The sequence below is a fragment of the Mytilus californianus genome, unplaced genomic scaffold (assembly GCF_021869535.1).
Source record: "Mytilus californianus isolate M0D057914Y unplaced genomic scaffold, xbMytCali1.0.p SCAF_13, whole genome shotgun sequence".
NCBI classification, from domain to species: Eukaryota; Metazoa; Mollusca; class Bivalvia; order Mytilida; family Mytilidae; genus Mytilus; species Mytilus californianus.
Genome location: NW_026262615.1, coordinates 41,343,843 through 41,360,899, shown reverse-complemented (window position 1 = coordinate 41,360,899; position 17,057 = coordinate 41,343,843). Strand labels below are relative to the sequence as shown.

General features: G+C 33.4%; 1 protein-coding gene across 3 annotated transcripts in view; it reads right to left on the bottom strand.

Annotated features, from left to right (window-relative positions):
- Positions 1-214: 214 nt before the first annotated feature.
- LOC127723680 (uncharacterized) overlaps positions 215-17,057 on the bottom strand; it is a 37,460-nt gene continuing 20,617 nt past the window's right edge. For 2 of the 3 annotated variants that reach the window (XM_052230417.1, XM_052230418.1), the window contains 4 exons: positions 11,073-11,144; positions 5,555-5,960; positions 3,752-3,807; positions 215-439 (listed from right to left, as the gene is read on the bottom strand). In XM_052230417.1, coding sequence (XP_052086377.1) covers positions 5,755-5,960; positions 11,073-11,144 — 278 coding nt within the window. In that variant the 3' untranslated portion in view covers positions 215-439; positions 3,752-3,807; positions 5,555-5,754. The remainder of the gene's footprint in view (positions 440-3,751; positions 3,808-5,554; positions 5,961-11,072; positions 11,145-17,057) is intronic. The other variant, XM_052230419.1, reaches the window with a different exon arrangement.

Here is a 17,057-nt window from a genome sequence, read left to right as displayed (position 1 = left end):
TTACCATAGATGAGAAACACGCAACTACAGGCTTTTGGTGGACTGAGTTGTTAAATGCTCCTAAGAAAATCAAGAAATAGGGTATTAGGGTATTACCTTGGTACCATTTTATTATTATAATTTTGCATGTGGGTACGAATGACTTATTCAATATAAATGCTAGTCTAATACAAGACAGAATCTAATCGGGATATAGCTAGACAAGACAATACACTTTATTAGCCTCTAACACGTTTATTTTACGAGCGGTTATGCATTGGTAACAAAGAGAAACAGACTTTATACGAACACACAAACACTACAGATATTTAATAGAACAATTAGAAGAACGTTCTTGTAGCAGAAAAAAAGTGTTTGTTCTTCATTCAATAATGTTTTGAAAAAGAGGCGGAACTTAAATCTTCTCTTGATTCCAATTTCTAGAGTGCTTCTGTTGTATCTGTAAAAAGAAATGTATATATCTGTATTTTGTACCTATTTTAGTTTTTGTTTTGTATCAGCGACATTATATTTTTCCTACTTTTGGAAAGATTATCGTCGTTTTCTCTCTCCCCATTGTAGGAACATGAATTCTACATTGTTTTCTGTTCTTATCCAGATTTGAACCCAAAAAGCTTTACTGGTTAAAATTAAAGTATGGTCATGTCCTGACCTCTTCTACCTGCCAGTAAAATTCTTAATACAGTTAGGCGTACGTAGTGGTGTACGGTATACATAAATACACAACAACGTCCTTTGCCTTTTGTAGGGTGAATATCTCGCTCTCTGCACGTTAAATCAACCCTCTTTATATATCTGTAGATACAAGTAAAGTGGTCTTATCTGTAATTGTGTCCTATTTCAGATGCGACATTTTGACTGATTGTGAATTCGCATGGCGGGTGATGCATGTATAACACAATACGCTTACCCTGTCGACGCACCTGGTCTCGCTCATTTTCAAGTAAATACAATTCTATCAATTTTTGTTTGTTACTTTGATTTGCAGTGAAGAAATAAACTTCTGATATTTCCGTAATTATATTCAAAAGTACAAGCAACATGTTCTTTTTATAAAGATAATTACATATTATTAGGTCAAAGAGTTGTTAATTACATGTAAAATATATTGAATACACTTAACAATTATACGAGAAGTGTTTTGATACCCGAGTATATCTTAAATAATGCAGTCGTATATTATGATAGATAAGCAAATAGATAAATCAAATTGATAAATTTGATAAAATGAATTATATAGATAATTATACAAATGTATCATGTAAACAGAGCTGCTTAAAACTGTTTTTAAAATATAACTGTCGGTATCTGTTCTAGAGATGAACTCTCATGATCAATTCTAAAATTGCCCAAAACCGTTCTAGATCTATGCAAAACTGTTTTAGTGAACAACTGAAAAAACAGGATAAAGGGTATATCTGTCCAAAACTGTTATATAGCAGAACTGTTTAAAACTGTGTCTAAAAAACTGTTTTATACTTCGCCAATATTGCGGGGTTTTTTTGGGGTTTTTTTTTTGTTATAATTTAGTCTTAAGCGTACTTATTTAAAATGATTATTCCTGAAGGATAACAGTTTTGCAGTACTTCTAGTGAGCCCATAACTGTGCTCGATTGTTAATTCAATTCCTATTGTTGTTGTTGCCCAATACCTAGGCAGCGATATTACCACAAGTTCAATGATATATGTACGCTACTTAAAAATATTTCAATTGTGCTTAAACATAGACCCGGATCAGGGATTCCCCTGGGTCAATTTTTTTTTTGCCACCTCTCTCGCCGAAACAATATATTTTTCGCCACTATTTATTTGTTTCGCTATAACTAACATAAACATATTTCTTGTTTAAAACTTTCCTTCTTTCTAACAAAAAGAAATCAGTTTGCTGCATTGTTGTCTTTTATAATTCTACATATCTATTTTTTTTCAACATTGTAATAAATAATCACTCAATAATAACAAACATTTACTTTTTAAAAGCTACTTTAAAATTGCAATATAAATAATGAAATCAACATTTTGTACTTCTGGGAACACGGGATTTATCTTCAATAAGTTTATCGGATACTTCCCGTCTATTTGAAGGATAAAGACTAAAGTCATAGAATTTTCTTTCCTTTGTATATATTTCTTCATAACAACCGTTTTTTTCGGAACCATCGTTAAAAGAAAAAGTCGAGACGTAAAACTATGATTCAAACATGTCGCTAAAACGATTGTAAAGTACCCACTTTAAAACAATTATGTCTTTCAAAGTTAAAGGATAAAGTATAAGGCAGAGAGTTTTCTTTCTTTTGAATATATTTCTTCATAACAACAGTGTTCCTTTCCGGACCATCGTTTAAAGAAAAAGTCGAGATGGAAAAATATGCTTCATACACGTGCGTCGCTAAAACGAGTGTGAAGTACCACAGGCACTTGTTTCTATCCATGGGAAGGTCGACTATCAATATATAACAGAAGAAGGTGGCTAAAGAATGTCACGACCGTCTCCGCTTCGGACGCTTTTTGTATCATTAACTTAATGAAAAAACTCCTACCTTATATGAATCGCTTCATTGAGTATTTTTCTTTAACACTAAACATATTTTATATCCCCCTCAGTGTTCCTCTTCATCGTAATCTTACTACCTTCTCACTATATTCAACTCGGTCGTGACATTAAAAAAATTTCGTTAGCCACCTTCTTCTATTATATATGGATAGTCGACCTTCCCATGGATAGAAGCAAGTGCCTGTGTGAAGTACCCATTTCAAAACAATTATTTCTATTAAAGTTGTAAATAAATCCTTCAGGTGACATGTGACGCCATTTACATGATTTAACCACACCTTTTTATTAAACAATACAATCAACACCTTTAGTAATTAGTCCGTTGTTGCCGATAGCTATAGAATGCAATCAGCTAATTATTGATTTTCAGAGTTCAAGGTGAATTCCCAGTATTTTCTGATCCAGGGAAAAGTCCGAGAAACCCGAAAAAAGTAAACAAATCGAAACGTTATATTTCATAATACATTTTAGGTCTTCAGTCTATGTCCTTTATTCATTAAATGCTCTAAAATGTTGTATGTATTATCAACAGTAGCTTATGAAGATTATTAAAAAACACTTGTAGATTGGCGTCATATTTTATATTGTAAGGTACATTTTTTTGTAATAAATTCCACACGATACTGATTTATGACATATAATTCAATTAGAATCACCTGTTAACAAAGTCAAAAGTCAGAAGTGACCTTAATATACACTAGTGAACCAAATATGAATTGAAACGGTCATTTTGATCTGACAAACTCTTAAAATACAGACTTTACAGTGGTGAATTTAGACATGTCAGAACTGTTCAGACAATTTGCTTGCAGTTAATTAGGAGCTGTCCAGTCTTTGTTCACAATGTTTGGTTGCTGTGAATTACCTGTACAGAACAGCAACATACTGAATTGTCTGAAATGGTGCTGATCAGTACTAATTTGACTGCAAGCAAAATGTCTGAACAGTACCGAATAAACAACCATATAAAATTTTGATATTAATTAAACTCGTAGCAAGACTTAACGTTTTTAGTTTTAGATTTGTCTGATGATCTTAACACCAAATAGACAGTTCAAGACTTAAATTTGTTTACTAGTGATAGCTCATATAAAAACCACTGTGTAATCAGAGTATAACGCAATAGTCGTGGAGAACGTTATAGTTCTTAGTTGTTACTCAAATCTCTTATCTTATTTCTTTATAAAATATACAAACCTGTGTTTTTCGTCCTTTAGTTTGGAATACTGTTTGTTCCATGCTAAAATTGAAATCTGAAATGAAAATTAAAACTAAGTTTTTCTACATCCATGCCTATATAGCTATTCCAGTATTGGCCATTTTTTTTTAGAATTTTTGCTTTTCAATGCATTTCAACTTTGTCATTGATTTAGCCTTCTAACCGTTTTGTTTCGAGTGTCAATGTTATGAGATGTATTGTTAAAACAAAATCCGCGTCGGTTTCTACATAGTTCCAGCCTAAGCATGAAAATTTTTTTCAACAATCAACAAAACTCAACACTACTTTTCGTCGTGATCAAATGCAATATCGACTACATCTTTTCTATAAAACGTTAACCGTAGATAAAAATTGCTTGCTTTATGGTTAGGAATTATCTACCTACGAGAAGACCAATAATGATACTAACATTAATAACATAGAAGCCTTTATTATAGAGATGTTGGACTTTTTCCTGGACAACAAAGAACGACATGGTATAATGTACACTTTGGGGACAAATTGGTCCAAAACTATCTGAAATTATGAGACCTTTGTAGAATTAAATGTTTAATCTTTGTTATTAAATAAAACTGTGTGGTTTTAGTTTTAATTATTTGCCAGTTATTGATATATGTAGTATAGCCAGGATAAAACAGAAAATTTAGTAATATGGCGAATTTGCAAATTATTGTGAACAATCGACTAAAAGATGCTATGAAATAATATAAAGCACAAGCATCACCAAACAAGTATTTACACAGAAACTGCATTTTACGAATCAACGACATTAATGACGCGAAAGCAAGATATATAGCTCCTTTATTCCGTTCTCGTCGGCGTCGTCTTCCGCGGCGTCACACAATCACATTACGTCTGTGGTAAAAGTGTTTTTAGAAATAGATTACTTTGTGAAAAATTATGAAGTTTTATGAAATTTTGACAAAAGCTTTTTTTTTTTTTTATTGTATTCAGATAAAAATTTTGAATTCGCTTTTTCGCATTTTACTGATAAATAGACTTACATGTTCCTATGATTAAAACGTTTAAAATCAAAGTTTTTCGGAATTGAAATTATTATATGTTGACGTATTTTGTGGGAACAACCTTACCTATGACAATCAAGTGGATTTAACCACTGAGTGCAAAAATTCGAAACACAATATATTTTAATAATTATTCCACTTTCTTTTCTTGAAGAGTTTACTAAGTTAAAGTGTATTTTTCTACAAGATAGGCTGAAAGACGGTTTAGCTGAGCACGCTGTATGCCATCGACGTAAAATCAATTTGACTTTTTTTATAATTAACTAAAAAACCCAAAAAAATCACACGTTTATAATTTCACATCTATTACTCGTACAGCAGAGTTAAGTATGCCTTTTAGATATCAGGTCGAAGACTTTCATCATATCTGTTTTTCTTATTTTTTTTTTATACAAATTTCTTGTATAGACAGATCACTGATTAAGATAATATTACTATCTTGTTTAAATCAATTGGCATAAACCAGACATAATTTGTTAATATTTCGTTAAAGTTGGTATATTGACAGATTGAAGTCTGCAGAACTGTATTTCAATGGCACTTACAAACAATCTGTTTTACACGATAGCTAAACTATTGTGACATCGGAGAAAACCACTGCTCAGTATGTTCAAAAATAGATTTTTCCAACAACACCTTGATTATACCATTATGCACTGTTTATAATTGGACCCTATTACCTGATTTTCTCAGTACTATGCGAAAAGACTTTTCATTGAAAGATGCCATGTAAGGTTTTAGTAGATGCAAACTTACGTTCAGATGCTGCATGAAAGATTTGATGTGCTAACTCTTTCTGGTCCATACTTGTTGCATCAATAAAATCTGGTAGATGACCAAATAATCGTGGGCTTTCTCCAGAAATAATCTTTAACGGATATAATTTAGCTATATTGTAATTGACAATATCGTTTACGTAATCTGCTATTGCCGGACATTTTTGCAGATTTATTGACTCAAGGACAAATACTGCGGGTTACTTTTGTAAATTTATTATCAATTTGTTTATTCCACTTAAAAATCCAGTTTGGATCTCCGAGTTTTGTCATCTGATTTAGTAAAAGCAGTAACCATGCCTCGTCGGCAAGTGATCCACAAAGTAATAGCTTCTTTTCACTTAATCCTTTCCTAAAATCAACCAAGTGATAGACCGGAATCGTGGCTGGAAAATAAATCATACATTTGGTATATTTTTCAAGAAATTTAAAATAAGCTTTTAGCTGAATCTGATTTGTCGTCTGATCTGTAATGTTACCGATTGTGACCTCTTCCCGATTGTGATAGTTTGAAGGAGTGTGAATTTGCATGGCGGGGGTAAATGCAAAGCAGAAGACGCTTACCTTGTCGATGCACCTAGTCTCGATTATTTTGGAGTTCAGATTCACTCATTTTTTGTTTATTACCTTGATTTGTCTCTTTCTCACATATTTGCAAGATATGAACATCGATAAACTACTGTCGCCTTAATTTATGGCGTATGATTAGAACACGGGTTTGTCGATGTTTTATCCTCTTTCCATTACAAATCTGTTGTTGTGTCAGCAGACAAAGCATGTAACAATATTAATTTTATATACAGAAATCATTAATCAAAATGGCTTACCAAAAACCTGAAATTAAAAGCAAAACTGGGAATACGGCATAAACATGATAAACCCCTACATCATTCCCGAAAGAGGAGATTTTATAAAATCACAAATCCACCGTTCTCTCCTTATGATTAACATCATAAACGACGATGAAAATCTCCCATCGTTATACAGAAAAACTTAGCGTGTACAAAAGTCCTTATTAAAAACGTCAAGATATTCTCATCACCAGCCTTTCTACAGTAAAATATTACCTTCAGAAATATTGTGATGAAGTATATATAAACAGCGGTGTCAATCACATGTGGATTCTTAAATATTCTAATGATCTGCTTCAAATCTTCAATCACAGTCTTCACTATTTTGCAGTAATATCATATATTTTCAATCTTGCGGTAAAATCAAATGTTTTGATTTTTCTACACTTCACATTACTATTCCATATTATGCTCTAATAAAAAATCGAATAATTGTTTAATTAAACTGAGCTTTTTCTTCAAAAATAGGAATTGTTTGATAGATTTACATCCATTGGCAAAAGTCTTATTTTGTCTTTCATTTAAAAGTTCAAATTTCCCTGTTACCTACCGCATCTCTTAAGAACAAAAAACAAATTAAAATTAATACAATTGGTAAGTCGACTATGATTGATTCATTGATACTTGCTAAACATCCAGTGGCAATAATTTATTGCATACGCATTATTCCGGACGAAGTACTATTTACACTTAAAACAAATGGTGGGTTCTGCAAAGTTGGACACCAAGGATGAAAGATGGAAAATATTTCGAATGACTGCCAAGGTGTGTTGGAAAGCGGTCGACATATTTTGCAATTCAACCGTCCACATACGAACACTACATCCATCTCCTCTTTCAAAATGTTTTTCAAAATAGAGGCCAAAGATACCTAAAGGACATTAAAACTCATCTGTCAAAGACACACTGACGACGCCTCAGCCAAAAAAAACAACAACAAATTACTAAAAGACAAACATTAGTCCAAATATAAACAACTTTGAAAACTAGAGATCAAGCAACAAAAAAACCGCGCCAAAAACAGGGGTGATCTTTGGGAAGATCCTGCACCACGAGGCATACGATTTTACGTCCACGTTTCGATCTGACGTGGCTGTGTATTTATACATCCCACACAAGCAAACGGAAACCTCACTGTAGCAAGGGTTTACTGTCAGACGGGAGAAGTCCAGGAATAACAAAATTTCTATAGCCTTGTCATCCCTTGCAAGGCGATGTGGCATATACTTTGGTGAGCCAGCAACCCTGTGACACATAAACTTTAAGATATCTAGAGTCAACATGCACTCTTATATATAATACAGGTTCCTTTAAAGAATATCAAGCTCTAAAAAAAGTAAGGAGTTAATTTAACATATATCAAAGCTGGTACAATGTTTGTTTTACATGTAACGCACTACTAAAAGACTATACTATCCTCCTCCCACCCCCCAACCCCGAAAAAAACACAAGTAAACAACAGTATGTAATCAATTTCAAAGAATTCTAGCAATTTGGAAGGCAAGTAGTTTTTAACGAATGATATCATTGAAAACAACATTTTTATTTCGATGACTGACTTCAGGGAAGATTTCAAAAATATTCTATGTAAACAGTTAAGGACGACAAGAGCTTGTGCTATGCCTAGAATCTATGCTACTAAAATAACGAGGCACAATTTGTTAGCCGGCTTGACGCAAAACGACGAATCAAAGAATTCAACTTTATATATAACTAAAATAGGACAATGGTGTTGATTAAAAAATAACACCATTCCAGGCCCCTTTGTTTTCCACATAATTAGCAAGTTGCAGGTCGAATCTGATACCGATACCAATAGTATATATCACATGTAGTTTCCGGTTGTATAGTAAGAAAACCAGGACGGGTTCAAACAGAAAGATTTTGAAAGCAGAGAAAACTCTGCACCTTATATTCATCATGACTTTATCAGATGACAATACGAATACTAAACATTCAGGCTAAAATAAGGCGTAGGTACTTTAATTCAGTCACGGATCCGCGATGTCGCGAGTGTGTTCCAGTATAATGTAATATTTCCATATACGAATTTTAAAATGAAAAAAATAAAAACATGAAAAACTTCAATTTTTTCTTTGCACAGCACTACGTAAAATTGAGAATGGAAATGGGGAATGTGTCAAAGAGACAACAACCCGACCAAAGAGCAGAAAACTGCCGAAGGCCACCAATGGGTCTTCAACACAGCGAGAAAATCCCGCACACGGAGGCAGGCTTCAGCTGGCCCCTCAACAAAAATGTGTACTAGTTCAATGAAAATGGACGTCACACTAAACTTCAAAACATATAAATGAAGTAAAATTAAAAAACATACAAGACTAACAAAGGCCAGAGGCTCCTGACTTGGGACAGGCGCAAAAATTTGGCGGGGTTGCCTGAACGCCACTATTTATTTTTTAGCTCTACTGGCGTTAAGGGTCAAGTGAGCTTTTCGTCGTCCGTAGTCGTCGTCCAATGAGGTATATAGTTAAAAAAATTACATGCTTTCCAACCAACCTGGCCTACAAGGCTTATTAAAAATAGATCATAGGGGTAAAATTTCAGTTTTGTGTATTATCCTCTGTAAACAGAAAAATCTGACAGGAGCAGAAATGTTCAAATGTTTACATCAAAACTGTCAGACGACTAATTCTTGGAGTTATTGCCCTTCCTTAAATGATATATTTTACCATGTTTTATTCATTTTTGCCTTTTAACTATAATAATAGATAGAAAAAAACTTATAATAGCAATAATTATCAACATGACAAGACTTACAAAAAAGTCAACATGTCCGAAAACGTCAAACGACACCTTATTGTAGTTATACACAGTTAAGAAAAAAACTTAAGATTGACACGCACCCTACTTCCATTGCTTTTTAACAATTCAGCTTACTGTTTGTGTCATGTATGCGCATATGCATCTTCCGAAGATTTGATTCCAATGGATAAAATGCTGAAATATGATCTCTTTTCTGTGAACCATGGCAACAATCTGCGTTTAATTGATACAAAATATTTCAAAAAGGGGGAGGGTGTGTCACAAATTCCCCCAAATTTGTTCCAAAGTAGAATTTCAATCCATTTGAGTGATACGTTTCCTGAAACCATTGACATTTATCTATCAAGAAATGAAATTAAAAGCGTATGCATTTCAAGTCTTCTAGTTTACTATTTTTCTTATGGTTTTATCTACTGTCTTATTTCGGTCTATAATATATGGTTCTGTCGTGCAATTATAGGAAAGGTAAGAGTTAGCATTGATATGCAGAGGTGTTTGCTTAGTTTTGATGTGTAAAGTGAATGACGGCTGACTAAAAAATGTATTTGTTTTCAATATAACGGAACTAGAAACAATGTGCATACAAGTGGGAGGTTTCGCTAGCTTTAAAACTTGTTTTTTCTCACCATTTTTTTCAGAAAATGCCTGACCCAGTCAGGAATAAAACATATTTTTTATTTGTTCCGTTGGTCGATATAGTCGGGCGTTTGATTTTGTTTTATGTACTTCTTCCTTTTTAAATTTAGCTCGGAGTTCGGTATTTTTTACATGTAATACATTGTAGTTGAATTTTAGAATGAGGATCAAGCTGGCCAAAATGTCTCTTCTATACACGTTTGAGCTAGCCACTCAAACCAATGTTAGTCCTGAAGATGTTACATTAAGGCTGTTTTAATACGATTTTTATTCATTGAAGTTTACAGGCATTGTTTTTGAATAAAAACATTGAAAAATAAACATATTTCAAAATCAACTGGTATGAACAGAGAACACTGTAATCTTTATGCATTTGAATATCACGTAGAATAGCAAAGTACATAATAAAAAGACATAAAGGAATATTTCCCAGTCTAAAAGAATTTAATGCATCAAGGTCAGTTGTATTAGAATTTGACTAACAATTTTTTGAAAAAAGTAATGGTTGAAAGAGATTTACTTATTGTTTTCTTGTCATGAAGAGTCAATTTCCTGGTTACTTATATGCATATATCAAAAAGTTCTTTCATAAGGGGTAAGCCAACTCATTTATAAAATAAAAAAGCATTATTTTGAAAAAGTTGAATACGATTTAATAGTAAAATTATGTTACTGCCATTTAATCTGTCCGTTTTAGATGCAGTTAGGTAAGTGCTATATATAGGAAATAATGCATGAAAGTCATATATTTGTTGGAAGTTTTCACATGGCCTGGGAAGTTATATTCAAATTTTATCGAGGCCATTCGGAAATGAAAACAAATGTATGGCTTGCATGAAATATTTTGATACTAATTCGGTAAAAAATTGAAGCGAAGGTTAGTGTGCCGTGTATGTCATGTGTGTTGCTCTTCTATTTTACGCCTGTACGATAAATCTTACAATGTCCAATAATTCTGTGGCTTGCATGAATTATTTCTCAAATAATCTCTAGAACAAATGTGCTTAATCCTTCTATTTCTCAACCCAAACATTCGTTTTCGTTTGCTATTGTTAAGACCCATTGGTGGCCTTGGGCTGTTTTCTGCTCTTTGGTCGGGTTGTTGTCTCTTTGATACATTCCCCGTTTCCCTTCTCAATTTTAAAAGATAAACGGTTCTTCCATGGAAATACAAAATACCCCACTTACAGCAAAAGTATCAATTGTTTTCTTATTATTGCTATTTACCTATAGAATCGCACCTTTCACACTCTACTTCCAGTTTACAATCAACGTTTCCAATCCTTTCTCTAATATGATCTATAATAAAAAAAGAAGTGAACTAAATATTGGAAGACACAAAGTGAATAATCAAACAACATATGAATAAGAGAAACAGAAACCATTATCGTTAAAATATGAGAGAAAAAGAATAGACAACAGGTAGATCAAGACTCCATAAGACCTCTACAAAGACATTCGTGTTAGAGGCTTGTGAACCGGATAAGGTTATGTTGCATTTCTAGTAATAGCCGTCTTTTTCAGATAATTTATTTGATTAAATGATAATCCGGATAAGGTTATTTCATCCATGTTTCAAAGAGGAAAAGATTATGGCGATGACAAATATTACAATTAGTTGTTTTCTGAGATATGAGGATTCTAAAGCGATGAAGGTGTTCGCAAAACTTTCAGAAAAATAACTTTAAAGTTATTACCAGTTGGTGCTATAGTGTTCTACAAAATGAACAGGCAAGCTCTTGAATACAGTAACAGGGTGATATATTTTGTTGTTATATAAAACATAAAGAACTATTAAGTCATTTTCAGTCTTTCAGTCAATTGTTAGACTTATCCACTGTGGTAAATTCAGTACTGTTCAGACAATTCACTTGCAGGTAATTTAGATCTGTTTGGTCTGTTCAAAATGTACAGTTGTTTTTATTTAACTGTACATATCAACAACATTCTGGATTGTATCTATTTCAAAATCAGACCAAAAAATTTAAACGAGTAAAAACAAAAGGAAACATGGTGGCAAATGACCAACGCCAGCCACTGAATGAAAGGCTCCTGATCTTGGACAGGCACATGAAGAGTGTGGAGGGATTTTACATGTGAGTAAGTGATTAAATCTCTCCTAACCTTGGACAGTTTTGTAGTAGACTAGTACACTCTAAAACCAAACTTTTAAAATCAGATCGGATATATGCTGGTATTTTTCAGGAACATCCTATTGTATTTATTGATAATTTGTTCTCGTCCTGAACATACATGAAATATTTGCCACACGACGTTAAGCAACCAACAATCAACAATTTATAAATCTTCAGTTAACGTTAAGCAACCAACAATCAACAATTGTATAAATCTTCAGTTAATCTATCACACCCCTTTAAAAAGTAGTAGACGTAAAAACATACACATATTTTGTTTGAATTTCAAAAATTATTTGTTGAAACCATTATGACTGAACAAAAAATGTTGAAGCAAACTGGCGTTATCAATTCTTTTTGTTGGTTATGCAAAAGATTTGTTAACTGAGAGTCGTCTTTCAGATCAGATCTTTTTCCGTATTAGTGTGGCATGATATGAAATAACATTTGATAAACAAAACAAAAAAAAAGTATGATTAACATATTACTTCACATTCGGCTAAATATGTGATGTCCTTTCCGAAACTAAACGTTTTTGATGATTAGATTTATTTTGGGGTTTAAGGGTCGATTATATTGTCTCATTTGACAGAGCTTTATGCGATAAAAATGAGAAAATTAAACATGTTAAATACAAATTTCTTGTTTTAGGTCATGAACAAGAGTGCACACGCTGAAATATCTCGCCTGTTTTACTTAGCATTGATTTTCTTAAAGATAAAAGTTTTACTAAAAGCATTACAGAAACTTAACATTTTTAAAATCTATGACAATGAGGTTAAGGTCAGATAAATCTCGTCAAACAGACATGTAGACCTTAAAATTTTTGTATACACCAAATATAGTTCACCTATTGTGTATGTTAATTGAAAAACAGACCAAAACACAAAAACTTAACATTGACCAATAAACCATAAATACGAGGTCAAGGTCAGATGATACCTGCCACATAGACATGTGCACCTTACAATTATTCCATACACCAAATATAGTTTACCTAACGCTATTGGTATTTGAAAAACAGACCAAAACACAAAAACTTAACATTGACCATTGAACCATAAAAATAAGGTCAAAGTCAGATGATACCTTTCAGACAGACACGACCTTACAATCATTCCATACACCCAATATAGTTGATCTATTGCTTATAGATATGAAAAATAGACAAAAACACAAAAATTAACATTGACCAATGAACCGTGATAATGCGGTCAAGGTCATATGATACCTGCCAGACAGACATGTACACCTTACAATCTTTCTGTACACCAAAAATAGTTGACCTATTGCTTATAGTACTTGAAAAACAGACAAAAACACAAAAACTTAACATTCACCAATGAACCATGAAAATGAGGTCAAGGTTGGATAAAACCTGCCAGACTGACATTTACCCATTACAATCATTCCATACACTAAATACAGTTGACCTACTGCTTATAGTATTTGAGAAATGGACTTAATCACGTAACTTTCACCTTGATCGCTGATCCATTAAAAGAGGTCGAGGTCAAGGAAACTCTGTCTGACGGAGTGAAGACGTTGCAAGGAACCCATATACCAAATATAGTTACCCTATTACTCATAATAAGTGAGAAATTCACATGACAAAAAAACTCTTCTTTTTTTTCAAGCAGTCGCTGAACCACGAAAATGAGGTCAAGGACAATGGACATATGATTGACGGAACCTTAGTAACATAAGGTATCTGCATACAAGGTATGAAGCATCCAGGTCTTCTTCCTTCCGAAATATAAAGTTTTATACAAATAGTATAAGCCGCCGGAAAGTATTACCTATGTCTTGCATACTGCGACTTTCGTCGCATGCGAGACAAAAACTAACTTTGTGAGGAGCCACACTGATTCACACAACAAATACACCAAAGATAATATCATCAAAAGGTTGTGAACGTATTTGTTGAATTTGGTGGACTTTTTTTTTAGCAGACAGTCAGTATTTCAATGGAAACGTATTGTGCAACAATACTGGCCGACTTGTTTATTTACTCATATGAAGGACAATTTTATATATGTTATGTCACTCAATAACCCAAATCGTAATTGGTGCTTACATCTCATACATCCCAGTGAACTAAATATTAAGAATACTACTTAAAGATGAAGGTTTACTTCATATATTGATATTTTCCCCGATATTGACACAAATGACTTCAAACTAAAATGTATAACAAACATGATGATGTCAATCTCCAATTGTCGACTTCCCATACCATCTGCTCCATCGTATGACGTAAGCATGTATCAGTAATACTTAACACTCTTGCATGTTCAAACTATACGAACTTCATTAACAGGGTTGTTTTTCTTACACAAAACCTGCTCCAACAGAGTTATGAGGAAGAACGAGTACCGAAATAGACACTACAGTCTCCATCACAAATTGATTGACCGATACGTTGCGTCGATATATCACCTTACTAGCGGCATGTTTTCGCGGGCTAAGATAGTAAGATACCAGTATAGTCGTCTGATCTGATATTTAACCGATTGTGTCGTCTACCAAACTTTGAGTGAATTCGAATGGCGGGTGATGCATGCATAGCAGGCGACGCTGGCCCTGTCTTGTGTTTTTTTTTAAGAGTTCATGCAATTCCCACAGTTTTTCTTTGTGACTTTGTTTGACTTTTAATCGATTTACGAGATTTGAACATCGCTAAACAACTGTCGCCTTAATAAGAATCAAAATATAAGAATCTGCTGAGAACCTTGTTTTATGATAAAAAGAGATGATTCAAAGTTTCCCTGCAGTGCGCATGTAGTAATGGGCTAGCCGCTTACGCATATGAATATAAAAAAAACAGAAATCACGGATATACGGGAATAATAAAAGCAATCACTACGATAAACGCTCATGTTTGTGAAACAGCTGTTCTGAATAACCAACAAACTGTTAAACACACGATGTTAATCTGGTAAACGATATGTTGGTGATCAAAACAGTTATAACACAAACGTATGAACGGCCATCGTAGTGACTATAAAGATATCTCCTGACCGCACTAAGAAAGATTTCAATTGGCTAACTAGAATCATCATAAAGCACAACACTGCTTGCTCTGGGCAGAAGAGACAGAGTTTGGATAAGAATATTAAGAACATCGTCACTTAATGCACGTCTATTGTAAATGCTATAGTTGCGTGCCCTTTAAGACTTTTGAATTTTACAAGTGTCAGACAAAACAAGAATCAGCCTTCCTGACCTCTAAAGCTTCTTGCAAGATATCCTTATGTTAGAAAGACGACAAGAGTCCTGGCACCGCTATTTTCTCGATATGTTTATAGGACTTTAATTGGTAGCTTCAGGTTCAAAATATATTTCTAAATATTAACGGAGTTCACTGAAATTGAAAATGAGACCTTCCTTTTATTTCAAAGTTATGAAAACCCTGGCTAGGGTTAGGCATGACAAAAATACAAATGTTTTCAAATATATTCTGTGTTTTCTAATTCAACAGAGGACAGTAAGTGCGAGACTCAGTATGATATTCAACAATTAAGAAAAAAGTATAATAACAAAAATACCGAACTCCAAGGAAAATTCAACTCGGAAAGTCCCTTATCAAATGGTAAAATCAAAAGCTCAAACACATCAAAAGAATGGACACTGTCATATTTATTATATGGCACAGGCATTTTCCTATGTAGAAAATGGTGGATCAAACCTGGTTTTATAGCCAGTCAAACCTCTCACCTGTATGACAGTTGCATAAAATTCTATTATATTGACAACAATGTGTGAAAAAAACAAGCAGACATCTATACTAATAAAGGAAGAGACCGATTTCATTGAGCCGCAACTCCTCTGAAACCACACAAATTCGGAAATATTTGTGATATGACGTATAAATGTAGTGTTTTGTACGTCCTAAATTTGTCTTTTAAACAATCTTTTTTCCACAGAAAACACCAATTTTTGAGAAAATATCCAAATTCGGAGACCGTTATCGATCCTTGTCTTATACGCTTTCGCGCATGCTCAGTCGACGTACTGCCAACGAAATCTATATTACCTCATCTATACGCGGTTCACCACCAAACGGTGTATTTGGGATTTGCTATATACACGGGTCATTATACAGGGTTGACTCTTCTAAATTCAATCACTGTCACATTGTTTCCTATGGTATTATTTTATTCAGCAAAACTTTATAAGATGACAATACGAATACTAAAAATCCAGACTTAAAATAAGGTGCAGGTACAGTTTCCAATTTGTTAGCCGGCAAAACGTAAAAACGGCGAATCCAAGAATTCAACTTTATATATAACTTATATAGGACAATGGTGTTGATTGAAAATTACACAATTCCAGGCCCTTTTGTTTTCGAAATAATTAATATTATCAATAATTAATAAGTTCCAGGTCAACGGGTTCAAGCAGAAAGATTTTGAAAGCAAAAAAAAAACAACTGTGCACCTTATAATCAGCATGACTTTATCAGATGACAATAGCAATACTTATAATCCAGGCTAAAAATAAGTCTTATACATGATTAAATACTTTACTTTAGTCACGGACCCGCGATGTCGTGGGTGTGTTCTAGTAATAGTCAAAAATAGGGGTACAGCAGTCAACACTGTGTTATAATCTTAATCACTATAAAAACAAACATATATGTCAACAAAGAAAAACAAAATGGCATATAGACAAAGCAGATAATCAAAAATGAAAGACAAGTATACAAAAAATGACCACAGCACAACAACACATTGGCGGAATGCATAAGTACCGAGCGACGCCAGAAAGATATTACCAAAAATGGACTATACAGTAAAGGTTAATAATTTACAAAGGCAAATAAAAGAACACTATAACACGTTATTAAGATGATAAACAATATCTGAATGTGAAATTAAATGATCTGGTTTCTTTGATCTTCTTGTTTTGACAAATGTCTGAAGGAACTCCGACTCATAAGAAATAAGAAGAGGTCGGCAAGGAGAGGCGCACAGTTCGTTCCCATAGGAATGCCGACAATTTGTTGAAAAAGTCTACCTCCATATTCAACAAATATGTTGTTAATAAGAAACTTCAGCATACTGATCACGTG